Here is a 19777-nt window from a genome sequence, read left to right on the forward strand (position 1 = left end):
TTTATATCCCAGCCCTGGCCAGTTCTATCCCCAGTCAGGGCACGTACAGATTGATGTTCTTGTCTCCCTCAAATCAGTAAAATTAAAAAAAAAAGTGATATGAACCTAAAAGTTTGTGTCATGCCTTATTACCACTAACAGTATATGAAAAGCACCAATTCTCTATGTCCTTATGAATATTGGCTATTAAAATTTATTTCAAGAACATATTTTATTCAATTTGTGATACAAATAAAAATGTATTCTTGCAAATGCTGGCAATGTTTTAGAACAGTATCTAAATTGATAATTCCTTGTAATAAATGTTCAGCCACTTTCACAACCCTGAGCACACTTATATTTGCAGTAGCAACCCAAGTTCCTGAACCATTCTCCCCTTGATGACAAGTACTTTGCAAAAACTTGAGGGTACACTAATAAGAGGCCTCTTTAATTATTGTTAATAGATAATACACATAGTTCAACATTATTTGACTTGGGAGGTAATTCAGGAAGTAGAATCCATAGCATTTGATGATTGAGTGTGTAGAAGGAATAGGGAAGACTATGTGGATTCATGGATAGCATTCAGGTTTCTAACTGGACAAGCAGGGGATAATGGGATCATGCATAGGAATAAGGAACACACACAAAAAAGGTGTAGATTCTGGGGAAAGGAGTATGTATAAACTAAGGCTACAGTGCCTGTGGACCATATGGTTAGCATCCTGACCAGCTGCAACTGATGAATTTATGCTTAGGTAATACCTTTCTCCTCCTACTCTTGTGCTCACTATCTAGGGGTCTCCTTTTTGGCAGTCAGGACACCTGGACAGCTGGATTAGTCATTAGAAGGTTTTAAGGTGAACAGAGAATGTCTTAAAGGGAGATGGATGATCCTGTGAGACATCTCCTTCTGACTCTGGAGAAGCCAATGCGGTAGCCCAGGGACATTTGCCAGGCTCTGGGTGCTGTTAAACACCTTACATGCAGTAATCACATTTTCATTCTCTTAACAACTGTTTGAGTCAGGTAAATTCCTTTCCTTTTGAGAACAGATGACTGAAAACAGCTAAGGTGTACTGAGTGCTTACAGTGTGCCAGGCATTGCGATAAGCATTGTTCATTACCTATCGTGTTTAATCTTTGCAACAATAAAGTAGGTCTACTCAGGAAATTCCTTTTACTGATGAGAAGCCTGTCTAAGTCATACAGCTGCTAAGTAACAGAACCAGAATTTAAACCCAGTCCTGTCTGACTTCAGGGCCCCACCTCTTATCAGAGTCTCTGCTGTCTCTTATGTGTTCCTCTCTCACCCTCTTCCACCCCCCCCCAAATACTAGTAGACAATTCCTTCCTCATGAATGCACTTTTAATCTACACATAGCACTCCAGAACTGATTACATTTTCATTTGATTAGGTTATATATAATCCAGGCTGATGATTCAATTCTGCTTTCTTGAAACCATCTGAAGTCTCACTTGATTGCATTAGTATGATCCTATTTTCTCCAGCCACTTCCAACATAGTTGACTTCAGGGTCCTGGGTAAAAAGCCAGAAAAGCACATCCAGGAAGAATTTCCTTCTAGACAGGTCCAGGCTCCTGATTCCTCTTTGCATAATTTCCTCATGACAGTTGTACCTAGTCCAACAGTATTTTTGGCTAGGGTGGCCCTGTCTGTTCAAATGCTGCTTAGATTCAAGCTGGATCCTCTGCAAAACTACACAAATATTTTTCCAAAGGTCAGAAACTCTTCAAAATATCAGATGAGCAACCTCCCACAAGGAAGTTACCCACCATGCTTCCAGGTGTTGTCCACATTACTTTCCTTTGTCCTATTTATTGTGAATGTGAATATAAACTATTAAAAATAACTAAAGGCCAATTTTGACCTTAGCTCTACATACTGGATCAATCCTATAACAATATTTTACAAGTGAATACTGTCCTTTACAATTTGCCTGCTTTTCTACTGAAGTTTGGATGAATAAGGCCAGAACATCATACGACGGAATTCATCCTTGTTGGCAACCTAAGTTGCCTAAGATTTTCACTCCTAGCTTCTTATTTATTATCATTCATTTAAAAAGCAAATAATAACAAAAACCAAAGTAAAACAAATGAGAATATTTTAAACATGTAAAAAAGCTCTTAACTCTTCACAGATTCTGGTTTGGGGGTTTCCTTGGGGAGCACTAACAACTTTGCCACTTCCTCAAGTACCAATTTACCCAAGGCCAAAACACCACAGAATCCTGTAATATGTAGGAATGTCAAAGCACGCTGCAAAACTTGTCTCACACAGCATACTTCAAGCATTTTCCTCCATTATTACATTTTGCCTTTCCATTTTTGCATTACTTTTAGCACATTACGTTTTCGTTTTTTCTCATAATTACATTATATTTAAGGCACTACATAAACATGGTCTTTTATTAAGCTGGTCTATTGGAGGTGGGTGAAAAGAAATGTCTTCAAATGTCCTCAGGTTCTAGATGAGTTCGGAAAAACAATTCAAGGCCCCTTTGGTGACAGTGATACCTGGTAGTGCCTTGTGGACACCTGGTCGGCAAGAAATGAATTTAGGTCTGATCCTAAAACGTCATCCCACTGCTGTGATTTTTGTTTTTCTAATACATGCTCATTGTCAAAAAATTGTAAAGTGCAGAGAAAAAATAAACGACTCGCAATCAGTGTGATTTTTGGAGGTAAACCAGTCCCTTTGGGAAAGCAGTGGAGGGGAGAGGACGCGTTAGGTCTCTGGCCCGTAATACCGGGCAGCGGGATACCCAGACCGGGGATTTCTAAAGACCGGCAGACCAAGGGCCTCAGCTGCTGGGCAATGTCAACAGCGCTCCATTTCGGCCACCTGCGCCGTGGCTTGGCGCCTTCTCCGGCGTGGCTCCCGGACTCCCGTCACCCCCGGGTGCCACCGGTCCTTCACACAGAAACCCAACCCAGGTACCTTCCCGCGTAAGTATACACCGACTGAAAATAGATCCAGAGCCCTTCCCCGACCCCCCTTCAAATCCTCCCCTTTAAAAGAGAGCCACCGGCTGACTCCGGGGGAGTTTGCGGAAGCGCCAACCGCGTTGGGGCCATGGGCGGATCCCGTGATTGGAGGCGGCCCCGCCCCCCCGGCCCTCTTCCCCCATTGTGTGAGCGGCTCGGACCCAGGCCCCGCCCCCTCACCGCCTCCCACCAGAGGCCCAACCCCTCCCCTTTTTTTCACCCCCCCCTTGGCTCATTTCCGGCCGCCGCTGCTACCGCAAGCCCGTAAGAAGGATTCGGCAGAGGGAAGAAACAACAGCCGCCATCTTGTTTGTGTGCTAGGCTGGGGGGGGAGAGTGGGCGAGAGGGAGCGGGCAGGAGTGGGCAAGCGGGACTCCGGGCTCAGTACCAACTGCGGGAGCCAGAGTGCGGAGGGGAGCCGGGCCGGAGAGAGGAGGCAGGGGCCGAGACAGTAGCAGGGGGCCCGGGGCTCACGGGCCGAAGCGACCCCTAGCCCCCTCTCGCCCGCACACACCCCCACTGCGCCTCGGGAGCCGGGCCGGCGTCGACGCCTAGGGGGGGACCATTACATAACCCCGCGCCCCGCGGCGCCTTCGCCCGCCGCCGAGAGCGGCCCCGAGCGGAGCCCCGGGGGCGGGCGCTCCCGGCATCTGGCCGCCAGGGTTGGGGGCCGGAGCGGCGGCCGTATTTATTTTCCGCGGGAGAGGAGGGCAAAGGAGGAGATCGCAGCGCGAGGGAAGGCTGCCTGCGCCGCTGCCGTAGCTGGGCCTCCTCGGTGGGCTCGGCGTAGGCACGGGCGGGCGGCGCTGTACATCTTGGCCCTCTGAGCTGCCGAGTTCCGTGCCCGGCGTCCTCGCCGCGCCCCCGCCGCACGATGTGAGTCGGCGGCGCCAGCCTGGCTCTCGGCTCGGGCGAGCTCTCTGCGGCCATTGGGGGCCGGTGCGGCGGCAGGAGGAGGGTTCGGAGGGTGGGGGCGCAGGTCCGGGAGGGGGCACCGGGAGGAGGTGAGTGTGTCTCGTCGCCTCCTCCTCTCCCCCTTTTTCGCCCCCGCCTCCTTGTGGCGATGAGAAGGAGGAGGACAGCGCCGAGGAGGAAGAGGCTGATGGCGGCGGCGGAGCTCCGAGAGACCTCGGCTCGGCAGGGACCGGCCGTGGCGGGCCGGTGACTGCGCCTTTAGAGCCGCGAGTTCTCGAGAATTCGCCGTAGCAGACTCGCTCGGCGGATTTGTTTCTGTGCCCTCCTCCGGGCCTGGACGCAGGCCCGGCCCCTCGCACTTGCCCCTACCTTTCTATCGAGTCCGCATCCCTCTACAGTCACCGCGACCGGGCGGAGAGAAAAAGGAACTTCTCCTACCCGCCTCGGGGGCCGGCGGAGCCCCCCAAGCCCACCCCAGGGAGTGGGGCGGGGACCCCATCTAAAGAAGAGATTTCCCGGGGATTCTCGTTTTCCTCGCTTGTATCTCCGAAAGAATTAAAAATGGCCGAGAATGTGGTGGAACCGGGGCCGCCTTCAGCCAAGCGGCCTAAACTCTCATCTCCGGCCCTCTCGGCGTCCGCCAGCGATGGCACAGGTTAGTTTCGGGAGCCCTCGCCTTCCACATCCCCTTTAATCTTTTTTGCCCCGTGTACCTTTATTCTTACATCTTTTCTTCCTTTCTCTCTTTTTTTAGTTCTCTCTCGATTAATTTTTAAGGTGTTTGAATGAGCTGGTCGAAGACGTCCAGTAGCCCAACCATTTTCTTTGCTTCCCAATATATTTGTTGCAACATTATGTCATATCGATATGTGTTCTGGAATTAAAGCTCTTCAGGGGTGTTACAGAAATGGCCTTGTTGCTCCCATACAGTTTAATTTTGGAAATGCCAGTGCATTTGTGTGTAAGGGTTTTATATGCGATTTAATTTTATTAATATTTTAGTTGGTTGATGAAGAATTGCAAATTCTTTCTCCTTGGTTTTTCTTACTGTTTCCTCTACTTTCCACTCTTTTCAGGATTTTCTTTGCACAAAAAAGGTGTAAAAAAGATAGTATTTATTTGTGTGTATGTGGTCCAGGATTTCAGATTTGACGTGAGGTTTAACGTCAAACCTGAAATTTGGTTTGAGTTATTTTACCTACCATTCCTAGCTCCCCCCCTATTTGCTTTAAGAATCAATATGGAGCGCAGTTCATTTTACATCTTCTGTTTCTTTGGTTTGAGACCAAAATGTCTGAAACTCTGGGTTTTCAGATAGGGAGAGAGCAGGGGCATTTTCTGTGCAGTTTGTAGTCACTTTCTCTTTGGGGTGGGCGAAGAAAAGAGATAACTGATTTTGTGGAGTTGGAAATCAAGATAGGAAATTGAAAGTCCAAATCATGAACTGCAAACATGAACTGATCGAACATGTTTGAAACGTGCATTAGGTTTTGTATTTGTCTGTTTTTGCTCTTTTTATACTTTAAACGTATTTGGAGGTTTCCATTTAAAAAGCTCTACAAATTCTTTACTTCACTAAGTTGTGGACTAACCATTTCTCAAGATCTTCAAGCAGACTTCTATCCCTTCTTTTCGGTTGGTTTGGTGCTATCCTGGTGGCTACCGACCTTCTCTTTTGCTGTTGTAGTTGTTTGAGGTGCCAGGGATAATGAAGAGGAAGAATGGTTGGCCATCTGACAAGTCCACAAGATGTTCCCCCTTACTACAGAGCATCTCTTTAACTCCCCAAGAATAGGCTCAACGTCATCCCTCCATCTGCCAGTGAGAGTGCTTAATGGAGTTAAATGTACCTTTTGAATTTGTAGAGAACTTCTAAGCATGTTTTTAAAGAGTGAAAATGTAAAGATACAGCAAAATGTTTTGGTTTCTTTGTTTTTTATCAGAAAGATAACCTGGTAAAATTGAGGATTTTTGCAGAGTTCCTAGTATAATTCAGGCTTGTAACATTCGCAGTACATGAACTTTGATCTGTCTTTATTTCTTGAAGTTTCTGTTGTCTTGAGGGACTTTTTAAAAACCTCTCTTTAAGCTCAGAATTCTTGCACATAATGAGAATTGTATTCCTTTGCACTTATTAAAGGGTCATTCAGAAATTCTTAACAGATCACCATTAGACACGTTTTAATCTACAGGTTAAAAGGGTTGTTTCTTTAGTTTTGTGTAGTATGGTAGTAGATTTTACATTTGAGTTAGCCAGTGACTTGGGATATTTTAGAGAAAACTTATTTGTATGCATTATTTAGATGACTCCTTATTTGAGCAGCTTAGTCTTAGAGTAGTGCAAGGCCTGAAAGGAAGGCTCTGCTCTGGTTTAAACACCTCTGTTCAGGTGCACTACTGCATTCTCCATACTTCAGCTGTGTATTTGATAACTTTAGCAAACTCATTTTGGTGTAGAGTTACATCTATTACACAAAAACTGTTTGCTATTTGTTGTATCTTTGAATAGTTATGAGTCCTAAGTGTATCGAGTAGGTTTTTATAATAGAAAATCCTCAACATTGAGATTAACTCAATCTTAGTACTAAAAGTTTATTTTAGTTAGCTTTCTCTAAGTTTTCTAGTGAAGGTTGATCCCTGCCCCCCAATTAAAATTCTTTTCCAAGAATTTTTTGTCCAGTTTTTAATCCTAATGGGTCTGGGGTTTTTGTTTTTTTGGTGGTGGGGGAGGGAGGTGTAAAGAAAATACTGTCCCCTTGTGAACTTACTTCAAGTTGGGCACCATTACATTGTGATTTTTTTTCTCTTGGCATCCAGTAATGTGTAGTATAAGTTTGCAGGCAACTTTTTACAGACACTTCACTTTTTAAAACTTTGAATTTCAAACTTGTAACTTCTACATTTTGACTTCTGAGTTGTCATCTAGATATTTTATAAATGTGAAAGTAAGTTGTTCTTGGTACTTGATTATGAGTTTTATCTAAAACTGGTCAAAATGATGCCAAAATTCTAGACCCAAGATACTTTTTTTTTAAATAGAGGCTTGCAATTTTAGTAGTTTTAGTGTACTTACCAAGAGTTTTTGCATGTGCCAGTTATATAGGAAAGAAAACTAGAATCCAATTGGGTTGACACACAAAAGCATTAAAAACAAATTGGTGTTTATATCCCAACTTCTGAATTTCAAAGGTTAGCTACTGGTGTAGAATACAAATGACTTTCTTAAGGATTGTTCTAAAAGATTTCCAGGTTGGTTCAAATAACTTGAATTAAGTTCAAGTTTTATGTGTTGGAATGGGGAGGAAAAGACTTATTTTTTAGCTTTTGCATCTTTATATTCCTGTTTCAGTATCTGTATTTGAGTCATTGAAAGTTTTAACCTACTATGGTTAGGTCAGAATTGTTTGACCCGTTGTGGTGGCACCGTGGATAAAGTGTCGACTTTGAGTACTGAGGTCGCTGGTTCCAAACACAGGGCTTGCCTGGTCAAGGCATGTATGAGAAGAAACTACAATGTGTCCGTAAAGTCATGGTGCACTTTTGACCGGTCACAGGAAAGCAACAAAAGACGATAGAAATGTGAAATCTGCACCAAATAAAAGGAAAACCCTCCCAGTTTCCGTAGGATGATGTGGCAGCATGTGCAGATGATGACGTAACACCATGTATACAGTGAAGTAGCCCACAGCCATGCCAGTCGAGATGTGGACGGTATAGAGGAAAGTTAAGTGTGTTCTGTGGCTCGCTAAATTTGAATCCCTGACCAAAGTGCAACATGAATATCGGCGCGCTTATAACAAAGCGCGCCACCACTTAGGAATAACATTACTCGGTGGGATAAGCAGTTGAAGGAAACCGGCAGTTTGGTGGAGAAACCCCGTTCTGGTAGGCCATCAGTCAGTGACGAGTCTGTCTATACAGGATAGCTACCTAAGGAGCCCTAAAAGATCTGCGTGAGCCCATTTCAAACTGCACTGAATAGGTATGAAACTGGGAGAGTTTTCCTTTTATTTGGTGCAGATTTCACATTTCTGTCGTCTTTTGTTGCTTTCCTGTGACCGGTCAAAAGTGCACCATACTTTACGGACACACTGTATTATGAGCTAATGCTCCCCACTCCTCACCTTCTTTCTTCTCTCTATCTCTCCCCCCCCCAAAAAAAATCAATGAATAAAATCTTCCCCCAAAACTGTTGGATAAATCAAATGACTTATCCTCCCTCCAAAAAAACCATTTGTAAAAAAAGAAATCTGTAAAATTATTGACAGAAAAGTAAATAGGTAAGTCATGGAAGAATTTCTTGACCCTGTTTCCAATAACCTGCGTTATCAGAATGATGAGGATGATATGTTGCCTTCAGTGCACCCTGGACATGTTCTCTCACTGCTCAGTAAAACAGTTAATGCTGTATGTACTGAAAGAACAGACTGTGGAAAGGAGTGACAACAACAGCACTAGGATCTGGCATATTAAGTAGGTAAAGATCCTTCTGCTCTTTGGTACAGTTTTGTGGCCCTACTGTGTACTCATGTAACCCAAGATTGTCTTGGGTTTTATGACTTTTTCATTTTAAAGGTATAGGGCAGCTAGATTATTAAATATACCTGCATATGCATATATATATATATATTATTATTATTATTTTTTTTTTTTGAGAGGAGGGAAGATAAGTGAGACAAACTATTGCATGTGCCCAAATGAGGATCTGCCCCGCAACCCCTGTCTGGCAGACGCTTGAATCAACGGGTCTATTTTTAGTGCCTGGGGCCATGCTAGAACTAGTGGAGCCACTGGCTGAGGGAGGGGAAGAGGGAGAGAAGGGTGGAGAGGTAGGGAGAGAGAAGCAGATGGTCGCTTCTCTTGTGTGCCCTAACTGGGGACGAACCCAGGACATCCATACACTGGGCCTACGCTCCATCCACTGAGCCATCTACATTTTAACCAATAGATTAATGTATACCATAGAGAAAGTGGCAAGGATTTTTTAAATGTCAATTTTACTTTCTCAAAACACCATTGTGTATTAGTGGTTTATCATTCTAACCAGAGTGTTTTTGGTGGAGGCCATTTCTTTTTTCAGCCCTTAAAGCTGTGATACTATGTTTTAGTTTTAATTTTTACTCATGACTGTTTACATTAGAGTTTTGCTTCTGGAGTGTTTCAGTTATGGCTCTTTGACCCAGTGAGGTATTACTGTTAAAGTTAAGCTGAAAGACATTTTATCAAATGTCTTGAACCTCTGGTAATTGCTTATTCTCAAGGCTTTATAAATTCTTTCATAGGGCTTCAAGAAGGCTATTTGTGCTTGTCAGGGAGGTAAAGTGTCTTTGTTAAGTGTAACTCGTGTGTGTGTTACAATGTGGGTGCCCTTTCCCAGTAGGAATGCATGTTGTTGCAGAGGTAAGAAATGTATTGGCATCGCCAGTGAATGGATGATGGGTGTTGAGGAAAGGGCTTTGCTTTGGTCGCCTCTTGGTATTATTTTGTCTTACTTTGAGTTTATACCTTCTCCTTAGTCTTCTATTAAAAGGGCAAGGGGGTGTGATTAAAATAATAAGTTGAAAATTAGTGCACAGTAATATTTGTAGGGGCATTAAGTAGTAAATAGGAAAAGGGCGGGGAATAGCAACTGTTGGAGATATAGTGGAGTGTAAAATACTTCTTGATACAAAGACATTTCAGGAGTTATTCTGCTGCTGCTTTTGTGTGTTTTACTGAGATGTTAGGGTTTCCTCCTTTTAGAATTATTGAAGTTGAATTTTTTTAGTGTGGTATACATTGGAGAAATTAATGAGCAAGTTTAAAACAAATTATACCAAGTGTAAAATTTTTACAACACTGAATTTTGCAGGTGATGTTTTTTCATGTAATGGATGGTAGTTTTATTCTGAAATTTTAATGGGAATTCTTTATTGCTCAGTTCTCAAAAATGGTTTAAGAGAATCAATATTAATTGGAGGGTTAGGCCTCTTCTAAACAATTTAGATCTCATTTGTTTTTAGATGTAGATCTTATTTAATAATGCTGTAAAAGGCAATTAAGAATCATTTAGTTAAGAAAAAAAAGAAAAAAAAATTAAGACTACTGAAAAAAGTAAATGTTAAGAGATTAGGTTTTGGAGTCACACTGTTAAGAGTTCAGATTCCAGGCCTGGCTTTATTGACTGAACATTACAGGATTGCAGTATGGAATAAATGAGAATTCTCTTTATTAAATACGTAAGCTAGTGCTTGCTGTAGCATAGTGTATGCTCAGTGTTAACTTTTTAACTTTACTACTAAAGATACAGAAAAAAGCAGAGGTATATTTTTTAATGAATATGTAGACACTGGAAAAAGCCAATTCATGAAGTTCAGAGAATAACGCCCTCCCCCCTTCTCTCCAGGATTTGCTTTTCTGCTCTCATCCCATCCTGTCATCCCCTTTCCCTCTGTCTGCTTTCCCTGTGGATCCTTTGATCCTGCCTCTGTCTCTATTCCGTTCCTCAGTTCATATTTTTCGTTGGATTCCTCAAAGGAGTGAGGGTCATATGATATTTTTCTTTCTCTGCCTGGCTTATTTCACTTAACATAATAGTTTACAGGTCCATCCATGTTGTTGCAAAAAGTAATATTTCCTTCTTTTTCATAGCCCCATAGTTATTCCATTGTGTATCTGTACCACAGCTTTTTAATCCACTCGTCCACTGACGGACACTTGGGCTGTTTCCAGATCTTGGCTATTGTAAACAATGCTGCAATAAACATGGGGGTGCATTTCTCCTTTTGAATCATTGCCGTTGATACTTTCTATTGCATTTCATTTTTTAAAAAATTGGTTATAACCTACTATATTGAGTTCATGCCCCCCTCCATTGGCTTGTGTCCTACAGTCTGAAAAATATTGGCTTAGAAGAGTTGACAAGGTAGCAGTTGTGTTGGCAATATTTTCTCTGTGGTAGGTATTTTATCTTCAATACAGGGAATACTTTGAATAATCCAGACAGATATAGACCCTTCCTGGAATTTATAGGTAAGGGGCGGAGAGCAACATTCAAGTCTGATGGGACCAGCATTGTATTTGGGAGAAAAAAAGGGGACCTATCCTATAATTACTATTACTCCAATGGCTGTCTTTGAGGAATTGATGTCTGATATTGGGATCTGAAGGATAGATAAAGGGTTAGTTAGTAAGAATGATCCTGGCTGGCCTGACCAGGTGGTGGCACAGTGGATGGAGTGTAGGCTTGGGACACTGAAGACCCAGGTTTGAAACCCCGAGGTTGCTGGCTTGAGTAAGGGGTCACTGGCTCAGCTGGAGCCCCCTTCCCCCAAGGCACATGTGAGAAAGCAACTGATGAACAACCAAGGTGCCGCAACTATGAGTTGATGCTTCTCATCTCTCTCCCTTCCTGTCTGTCTGTTCCCGCCCTCTCACTTAAAAGAAAAGAAAAAGAATGACCCAGGCTGGGAACAAAGGAATATAGCCTGTTCAGGGAACCTGTAAGTTCTTTCTGGCCTGGGAAAATAGCAAGAAATATGACCATAGAGATGAATAAGGGGCCAGTCATGCAGGGCTTCTAATGCTTACTGTAGTTTCAGTTTTCCATTTTAGCTCTTTAAAATGGATGGGGCATAATTAATTGTACTTTAGATCAGTGTTTTTCAAGAGCTGGTCCACCAGAAATTTCGTGCAGGTCTGTGAAAGTGTTAACTACCCTGATGATGTATAAAGATTATAGAGCCAGTGATCTTAGTCAAATTCGCTTATGCTCAGGGTGATTTCTCTCTTAGTGGTTCCCGAAATAATTGTTTTTACCAGTGCCTGAGTGTAAAAAAGGTAAAAAACCACTGCCTTAGATGATTGGCTAAGGGAGGAATTACTTAGAAAAAAGAGAGAAAAATAGGAAGCTGAGAGATCAGTGAAATGGCTGTTTTACAATTCTAGCTGTGATGAGGGTAGCCTGCATTAGAAGATGGAAAGAACTTGAAAAGATTTGAGGGAAGAACTTGGCAATTGATGATTGGATGTTAGGATATTGCGATGGAAGAATCAAGGATAATTCACAAGTTACAAGCTAGGGCAGCTAGGTTGGTGGGGATGCCATTTACTAAGGTAGCAAACTTAGGAAAAGAAGTATTTGTGCATAGATACGGGGGAAGGGTTGTGATGAGTTAAATTTTGGACATTGTGAAGTTGTGTGATTCTCCTGAATTGAGTAGTCATTCTTTTTCTTTTTTCTAGAGAGAGACAGGAAGGGAGAGAGATGAGAAGCATCAACTCATAGTTGTGGCACCTTAATTGTTCTTTGATTGCTTTCTCATATGTGCCTTGACCGGGGCCGGGGAGGCTACAGCCTAGCCAGTAACACCTTGCTTAAGCTGGCAACGCTGGTGTTTCAAACCTGGGTCCTCGGCATCCCAGGCCGACTCTCTATCCATTGCGCCACTGGCTGGTCAGGCAGTCAGCTCTTTTCATTTGCTGTGCCTTGCTCTCATTTCAGTCAACCTATAAATATATATATTCTTTTTAGATATTATTGATAGATATTTAGAGTGGGGAGAGAAGCGGGAAGCATCAACTTGTAGTAGTTGCTTCCTATGTGTGCCTTGACCAGGCAAGCCCAGGCTTTCGAACCAGCAACCTCAGTATTCCAGATCAACAATTTACCCACTGTACCACCACAGGCTAGGCATCAGTCAACAAACACTGACTGTCCACCAAGTTATAGACACTTGGAATTAAAATAAATCAAGGTACAATTTCTGTTTTCAAATTCTTTAGGATCTGATGGGGTTGGTTGGTATACCTGCACACACAATTTTCCCTGAAGTTATACTCTGGTAAATTTTTAATGTTCTAAATTAAGGCAGAGAATAGTAATTAATTCTTCAGGGTGAGTGTGCAGTATTGGGGGAAAACTTCATAAAGGAAATGTATATTTGAATGGGGGTAGGAGAACTTGAAGGTAACTTACCTTTTCATAGAAGTAGGACAAGTTGGGTATTCAAGTGAAACAAATATAAGTGGTTCTGGCACACTCATGGGAGCATGTCTGAGCTCTTCTAATTTCCAAGGGCCCTTCTGCCTCTGTAACTTGTTTCCTGAGCCTATACAGCGCAGCTGACTCACTTCTCCTACCTCTGTGACTTTCTAAATAAACTTTCTCTTATAGTTTGGATCTGATGTGACTGAAACACAGACTACATGGTGGCATGTTTTCAGGGGAGACAGATGGCAAAGGATTTTGGGGTCCTATTATGAAAAGACAGGAATATGCTAAGGAATTTGATGTTTATCTTACCATTAGGTAAAAATTTATGAGCAGGAGAGTGACATGGTCACGAAAAGAAGAACAACTAATTCTGGTGACACTGCAGGATCACTAGCAGGTAGAGAACCTATTGACAGGAAGACCAAGGGTATATATCATTTATCTCTTGAAATGCATTTATTTGTCTTATAAGTTTTTAGTAATTACCAAAGTGAATTGTTTATTTTTTTAAGATCCGTTTTGTTTAGCAGTTGTCATAAATGTATAATATATAGGTGCCTCTATGGTGATTCACCCAGTGAACCCATCAGGAGGCGGTGCTTTGCCCATCTGGGCATTGCTCAGTTGTTCAGCAACTGAGCTCTTCCTGGGGCCTGAGGCAAGGCCTTGGAGCCTCAGTTCCATGGGCCAGCTCACTCCAATCCAGCCGTGGCTACAGGAAAGGAAGAGAGTGAGAGAACTGGGAGGAGGATGGGTGAAGAAGCAAATGGGCACTTCTCCTGTGTGCCCTAATGGGGAATCAAACCCAGGACATCCACATGCTGGGCCAATGCTCTACCACTGAGCCAACTGGCCAGGGCCAAGCTGATTCTTTTTTTTTTTTTTTTTTTTTAAATAGAGACAGAGAGTCAGAGAGAGGGATAGACAGAAACAGACAGACAGGAATGGAGAGATGAGAAGCATCAATCATTAGTTTTTCGTTCATTGATTGCTTTCTCATATGTGCCTTGACCGTGGGCCTTCAGCAGGCCGAGTGACCCCTTGCTCAAGCCAGCAACCTTGGGTCCAAGTTGGTGAGCTTTTGCTCAAACCAGATGAGCCCATGTTCAAGCTGGCACCTCAGGGTCTCGAACCTGGGTCCTTGGCATCCCAGTTCGATGCTCTATCCACTGTGCCACTGCCTGGTCAGGCCCAAGCTGATTCTTAAGGTAAGGTTTTAATACATAATAATGTCCTCATCTTTTAGTTAGTTTTGCACCAAGAATTGTCTATACAAAGTGACAAAGAGTACAGCAGATAGTGTAAAACAGGGATCTCCAAACTACACCTCGTGCATGCGGCCCCCTAAGGCCATTTATCCGCCCCCGCCGCACTTCCAGAAGGGGCACCTCTTTCATTGGTGGTCAGTGAGAGGAGCACTGTATGTGGCGGTGCCACAAAGCGTGGCGTCACTCACGTACAGCACTACCGGTGACGTGGGACACAGGCATCACGGCTCCGGAAGTGCGTCATATCACTTGTTACGGCTAGCAGTGACTTTTAAATATTGCATTTGTTCCCGTTTTGTTTTTTTACTTTAAAATAAGATATGTGCAGTGTGCATAGGGATTTGTTCATAGTTTTTTTTATAGTCCGGCCCTCCAACGGTCTGAGGGACAGTGAACTGGCCCCTGTGTAAAAAGTTTGGGGACCCCTCGTATAAAACTTTTAAAAGCAGGCCTCCGGTCACAGTCTTGGTCAGTTATAGCACTCTATCTCTTTAAATTTTGAGACCTAACCTACCGTAAATGCATTGAGATTAAGAGTTAACCTTAAAAAAAAAAAGAGTTAACCTTAAACCCTGGCCAGATAGCTTAGCTGGTTAGAGCATTGTCCTAATACACCAGGGTTCCATTTTGATACCTGGTCAGGGCGTATACAAGAATAAACCAATGAATGCATAAATAAGAGAGACAACAAATCAGTGTTTTGCTCTCTTTCTCTCCCTCCTTTGCTCTCTATCTCAAATCAATAAATTAAAAAAAAAGTCCTGGCTGATTGTCTCAATGGTAGAGCATTGGCCTGGTCTTTGGATGTCCCAGGTTTGATTCCCAGGCAGGGTACACAGGAGAAGTGACCATCTGCTTCTCTAACCCTCCCCTTTCTCTCTCTTTCTCTCTCTTTCTCTTTTTCTTCCCCTCCCGCAGCCGTGGTTTGATTGGTTCAAGCACATCAGCCCCAGGTCCTCAGGTTAGCTTCATGGAGCCCCTGCCTCAGGCGCTAAAAATAGCTCAGATGTGACCATGGGCCCAGATGGGCAGAGCATTGGCCTCAGACGGGGTTGCCAGGTGGATCCAGGTCAGAACACATGCGGGAGTCTGTTTGTCAATCTCAAGTCATACCTCAAGATCACTTCCCAAAGTGTAGATAAACTTTTTGATGTCATGGTTGCAGGACAATGTTATGAGAAGAATATTTTTAAATTTGCTGGACATTTGCCCTTTGACTATTGGATTTCTTTTTTTTAATTTTTTTTTATTTGTTTTAGAGAGGAGAGGGAAGGGGGGAGGAGCAGGAAGCACCAACTCCCATATGTCTTAACCAGGAAAGCCCAGGGTTTTGAACCTGCGACCTCAGCGTTCCAGGTAAATGCTTTATCCACTGTGCTACCACAGGTCAAGCAACTATTGGATTTCAGAAGTCAACAGCTGCCAACATGCATAGTTATGTGATACTGTATAACTTTTTTTAAATTGAAGGGGTAGGGACCAACTAGCATTCTTGGTGTATCAGGGCAATGCTCTAACCCATTGGTCCCCAACCTTGGGGCCATGGACCGGCACTGCAGAGAAAAAATAATACATTATTTCCGTTTTATTTATATTTAAGTGTGAACGATGTTTCATTTTTTTTTAATTATTCATTTTTAGAGAGGAGAGAGAGAGGGAGAGAGAGAGAGAGAGAGAAGGGGGGAGGAGCTGGAAGCATCAACTCCCATATGTGCCTTGATATATGCAAGCCCAGGGTTTCGAACCGGCGTCCTCAGCATTTCCAGGTCAACACTTTATCCACTGAGCCACCACAGGTCAGGCCGATGTTTCATTTTTTAAAAATGACCAGATTTCCTCTGTTACATCCATCTAAGACAGGGGTCCCCAAACTTTTTACACAGGGGGCCAGTTCACTGTCCCTCAGACCGTTGGAGGGCCGGACTATAAAAAAAACTATGAACAAATCCTTATGCATACTGCACATATCTTATTTTAAAGTAAAAAACCAAAACGGGAATACAATATATAAAATAAAGAACAAGTAAATTTAAATCAGCAAACTGACCAGTATTTCAATGAGAACTACGGGCCTGCTTTTGGCTAATGAGATGGTCAATGTGCTCCTCTCACTGACCACCAGTGAAAGAGGTGCCCCTTCCGGAAGTGCGGTGGGGGCCGGATAAATGGCCTCAGGGGGCCGCATGTGGCCCGCGGGCCGTAGTTTGGGGACCCCTGGTCTAAGACTCACTCTTGACATTTGTCTCGGTCACATGATACATTTATCCTCCCACCCTAAAGGCCGGTCTGGGAAAATATTTTCTGACATTAAACCGGTCCGTGGCCCAAAAAAGGTTGGGGACCACTGCTCTAACCAACTGAGCTACCTCGCCAGGGCAATTCTGTATAACTTATCATTGATTATCATCTGATCCAAATTTGTTTATGATTCACAGGTAATTTCCAGTTGTTTTGGAAAACATTACAAGTTTTGTTTTTCTTAAAACAGAGACAGAGAGTTAGATAGGGACAGACAGGAATGGAGAGAGATGAGAAGCATCAATCATTCGTTTTTTGTTGCAAAAACATTGATTGCTTTCTCATATGTGCCTTGACCGTGAGCCTTCAGCAGACTGAGTAACTAACCCCTTGCTCGAGCCAGCGACCTTGGGTCCAAGGTCAAACCAGATGAGCCTGCTGCGCTCAAGCTGGCAACCTCAGGGTCTCGAACCTGGGTCCTCCGCATCCCAGTCTGACGCTCTATCCACTGCACCACCGCCTGGTCAGGCCATACGAGTCTTAACCATTATAGATATTTCGTTTGATTTTTGTGTTTCTTTAAATTAAGTAGTTTTAAGTGCTTGCACATCTTCTTGACCTTGTTAGGTAGGCTGTTTATGATTAGATTAATTCTGCTTCAGCCACAGATTATTAAAATACTGTTTTTAAATAAAGTACTTGCTGTGGCTGGATAGCTTGTTTGGTTAGCATCATCCTGATAGTAAAGGTTGTCTGTTCAATCTTTAGTCAGGGCACAGATCTGGAACAGGTTGATGTTTCTTTTCCTTCCCTCCCTCTTCCTCTCTCTTTGAAGTGAATAAATAAGAAAAATATTTAAGCCCTGGCCGGTTGGCTCAGTGTTAGAGCATCAGCCAGGTGAGTGGAAGTCCCAGGTTCAATTCCCAGTCAGGGCACACCGGAGAAGTGACCATCTGCTTCTCCACCCATTCCTCTCCTTTCCCCCTCTTTCACTCTCTTCCTCTTCCCCTTCTCCTCCTGCAGCCATGGCTCAGGTTTGAGCAAGTTGGCTCCAGGCACTAAGGATGGCTCCATGGCCTCTACTCAGGTGCTAAAACAGCTCAGTTGCCAAGCAACAGAGCAGCAGCCCCAGATGGGCAGAGTATTGTCTGGTAGGGGGCTTGCCAGGTGGATCCCGGTTGGGGCGCATGCGGGAACCTGTCTGTCTGCCTCCCTACCATTCACTTAATAAATAAATAAATAATAAAGTACTGAATGAAGATTTGTTTTTTGTTGGTTTTTTTTTTTTTGTATTTTTCTGAAGCTGGAAACGGGGAGAGACAGTCAGACAGACTCCCGCATGCGCCTGACCCGGATCCGCCCGGCACGCCCACCAGGGGCAACGCTCTGCTTCTCCAGGGCGTCGCTCTGCCGCGACCAGAGCCACTCTAGCGCCTGGGGCAGAGGCCAAGGAGCCATCCCCAGCGCCCGGACCATCCTTGCTCCGATGGAGCCTTGGCTGCGGGAGGGGAAGAGAGAGACAGAGAGGAAGGAGGGGGGGGGTGGAGAAGCAAATGGGCGCTTCTCCTATGTGCCCTGGCCGGGAATCGAACCCGGGTCCCCTGCACGCCAGGCCGACGCTCTACCGCTGAGCCAACCGGCCAGGGCCCTGAATGAAGATTTGGAGAGTTGTTTTACCTGATACATTTGTGAAGTTTGCAAAATTGTCTCATTTTAAAAGCTGTGATGTTTTAAAATGTCAGTCTTTTTAAACACCCAAAATAGCTGATTTAATGTTAGAATGCCCCAAACCAATAAGACCAAGAGGTCTTTGTGAGGTTGGTAGTTTCGGCATCTAGTCAAACTGTTAGTGGAATTATTAAAGTTAGGTAGATTTGACTTTCACCTTCATCCTTATTTTTAAAAATCATAAACTCCTCATCTGGAACTATAGGTTCTGTAGGTTCTGAGTGCTTTGATCCCTGCCAGCCTTACCACTCACTTTTCTCCTGCTTTGAATTTTTTTCAGTTGTTGGACTGGTCATTCATTTCACATTCTATTTCCTTCACACTCTTGTCCTGTCCAGTTCCTACTCCATCCTCTGGTCTCACCACTGGGATACATGAAAGATTCTGAAAGCTGGAATGTTCATTGTTTAAAAAGCATTTTAATACCAGTGAAAACTAATTGAAAGGAGGAGAATTCATGGATGGATTGTCTTCTCAGCAGATACTTGAGAATTGATTTGTTTTAGAATAATTCGTATGGATATTTTGCTTAATGTACACAGTTTAAGAGTGGAACTGAGTTTTGATTAGATTTCAGTTTACCTGAAGTGTAAAAATAAACCTGTTTATTCAACAAATAATATATAACTGGAAGAGATACTATTGTGCAATAGAATTAGATTTTGAACCAAAATTATCTCAATTTTAAGTTGTCTTGCATCCTAGTTAGTAACTAAAATTTTTTTTATATTTATGCTCACAGATGATGCAGTGTTTGGAATTATATTGTTAATCCTAATTTTGAAGGTTATGCTTTACTTACATATCTCATGGGGGGCAATATTTATCTAGTTTTTGATGTATTATGGACTTGTCTTGGTCTTTTGATTTATGGAAAGGAGCTGAGTATTTATTTTACAAGAGATTATCTGGCTAAATCTGCTATGAGGAGCACAGCAATATAGAAAATACCAAGGGTGATCTACATAATGAGTATGTAATAATGAAAGAGTGTTTTGACTCAATGCTATTATATAGTTTCCCACATGCTCAATCCGAATTTGTTTTTGTTTAAATTGTTGCACTTCTGATATACACAGTCCAATGAATAGACCCTGTGTTATGCTAAATTTTTCAAATATTTAACTCTACCCTTTCACATTTTGTTTACATCACTGTTTCTGAACTGACTGGACACTCAGATGAAGAAACATTTTACCTGGGCCCTGGCTGGTCTGCTCAGTGGTAGAGCATCGGCCTGGTGTATGAAAGTCCCAGTTCGATTCCTGGCCAGGGCACACAGGAGAAGTGCCTATCAGCTTATCCACCCTTCCCCCTCTACTTTCTGTCTCTTCTCTCCCTTCCCCTCCTGCAGCCAAGGCTCCACTGGAGCAAAATTGGCCTGACGCTGAGGATGGCTCCATGGCCTCTGCCTCAGGTGCTAGAATGGCTCTGGTTGCAGCAGAGCAATGCCCCAGATGGGCCGAGCATTGCCCCCAGTGGGCATGCCGGGTGAATCCCAGTTGGGCCCATGTGGGAGTCTGTCTGCCTGCCGCACCCCCCCCCCCAAGCTTCTCACTTCGGAAAAATACAAAAAAAAGAAAAGAAACATTTTACCTGAAGTCATTTTGTATTTGAGCATCATTGAATGGATAGGGGAACTTCGGTAGGAGCAGCCTGC

The 19777-nt window shown here is 43.4% G+C and overlaps 1 protein-coding gene and 1 long non-coding RNA gene across 3 annotated transcripts in view; one reads left to right on the forward strand and one right to left on the reverse strand.

Moving 5' to 3' along the window:
- Nucleotides 1-1337: 1337 nt before the first annotated feature.
- Nucleotides 1338-3220, reverse strand: LOC136387299 (uncharacterized). The gene is made up of 2 exons (XR_010748101.1): nt 2948-3220; nt 1338-1702 (listed from the first exon to the last, which is right to left on the reverse strand). It is a non-coding gene; the product is annotated as an uncharacterized lncRNA (long non-coding RNA).
- A 5-nt stretch (nt 3221-3225) lies between these two features.
- EP300 (E1A binding protein p300) overlaps nt 3226-19777 on the forward strand; it is an 88377-nt gene continuing 71825 nt past the window's right edge. For both annotated transcript variants that reach the window (XM_066358509.1, XM_066358508.1), the window contains exon 1: nt 3226-4564. Coding sequence is in view for 1 of the 2 variants with exons in the window: in XM_066358508.1 (XP_066214605.1) it covers nt 4471-4564 (94 nt within the window). In the remaining variant the exon portion in view is untranslated. The remainder of the gene's footprint in view (nt 4565-19777) is intronic.

Source organism: Saccopteryx leptura, chromosome 1, assembly GCF_036850995.1.
Source record: "Saccopteryx leptura isolate mSacLep1 chromosome 1, mSacLep1_pri_phased_curated, whole genome shotgun sequence".
Taxonomy (NCBI): Eukaryota; Metazoa; Chordata; class Mammalia; order Chiroptera; family Emballonuridae; genus Saccopteryx; species Saccopteryx leptura.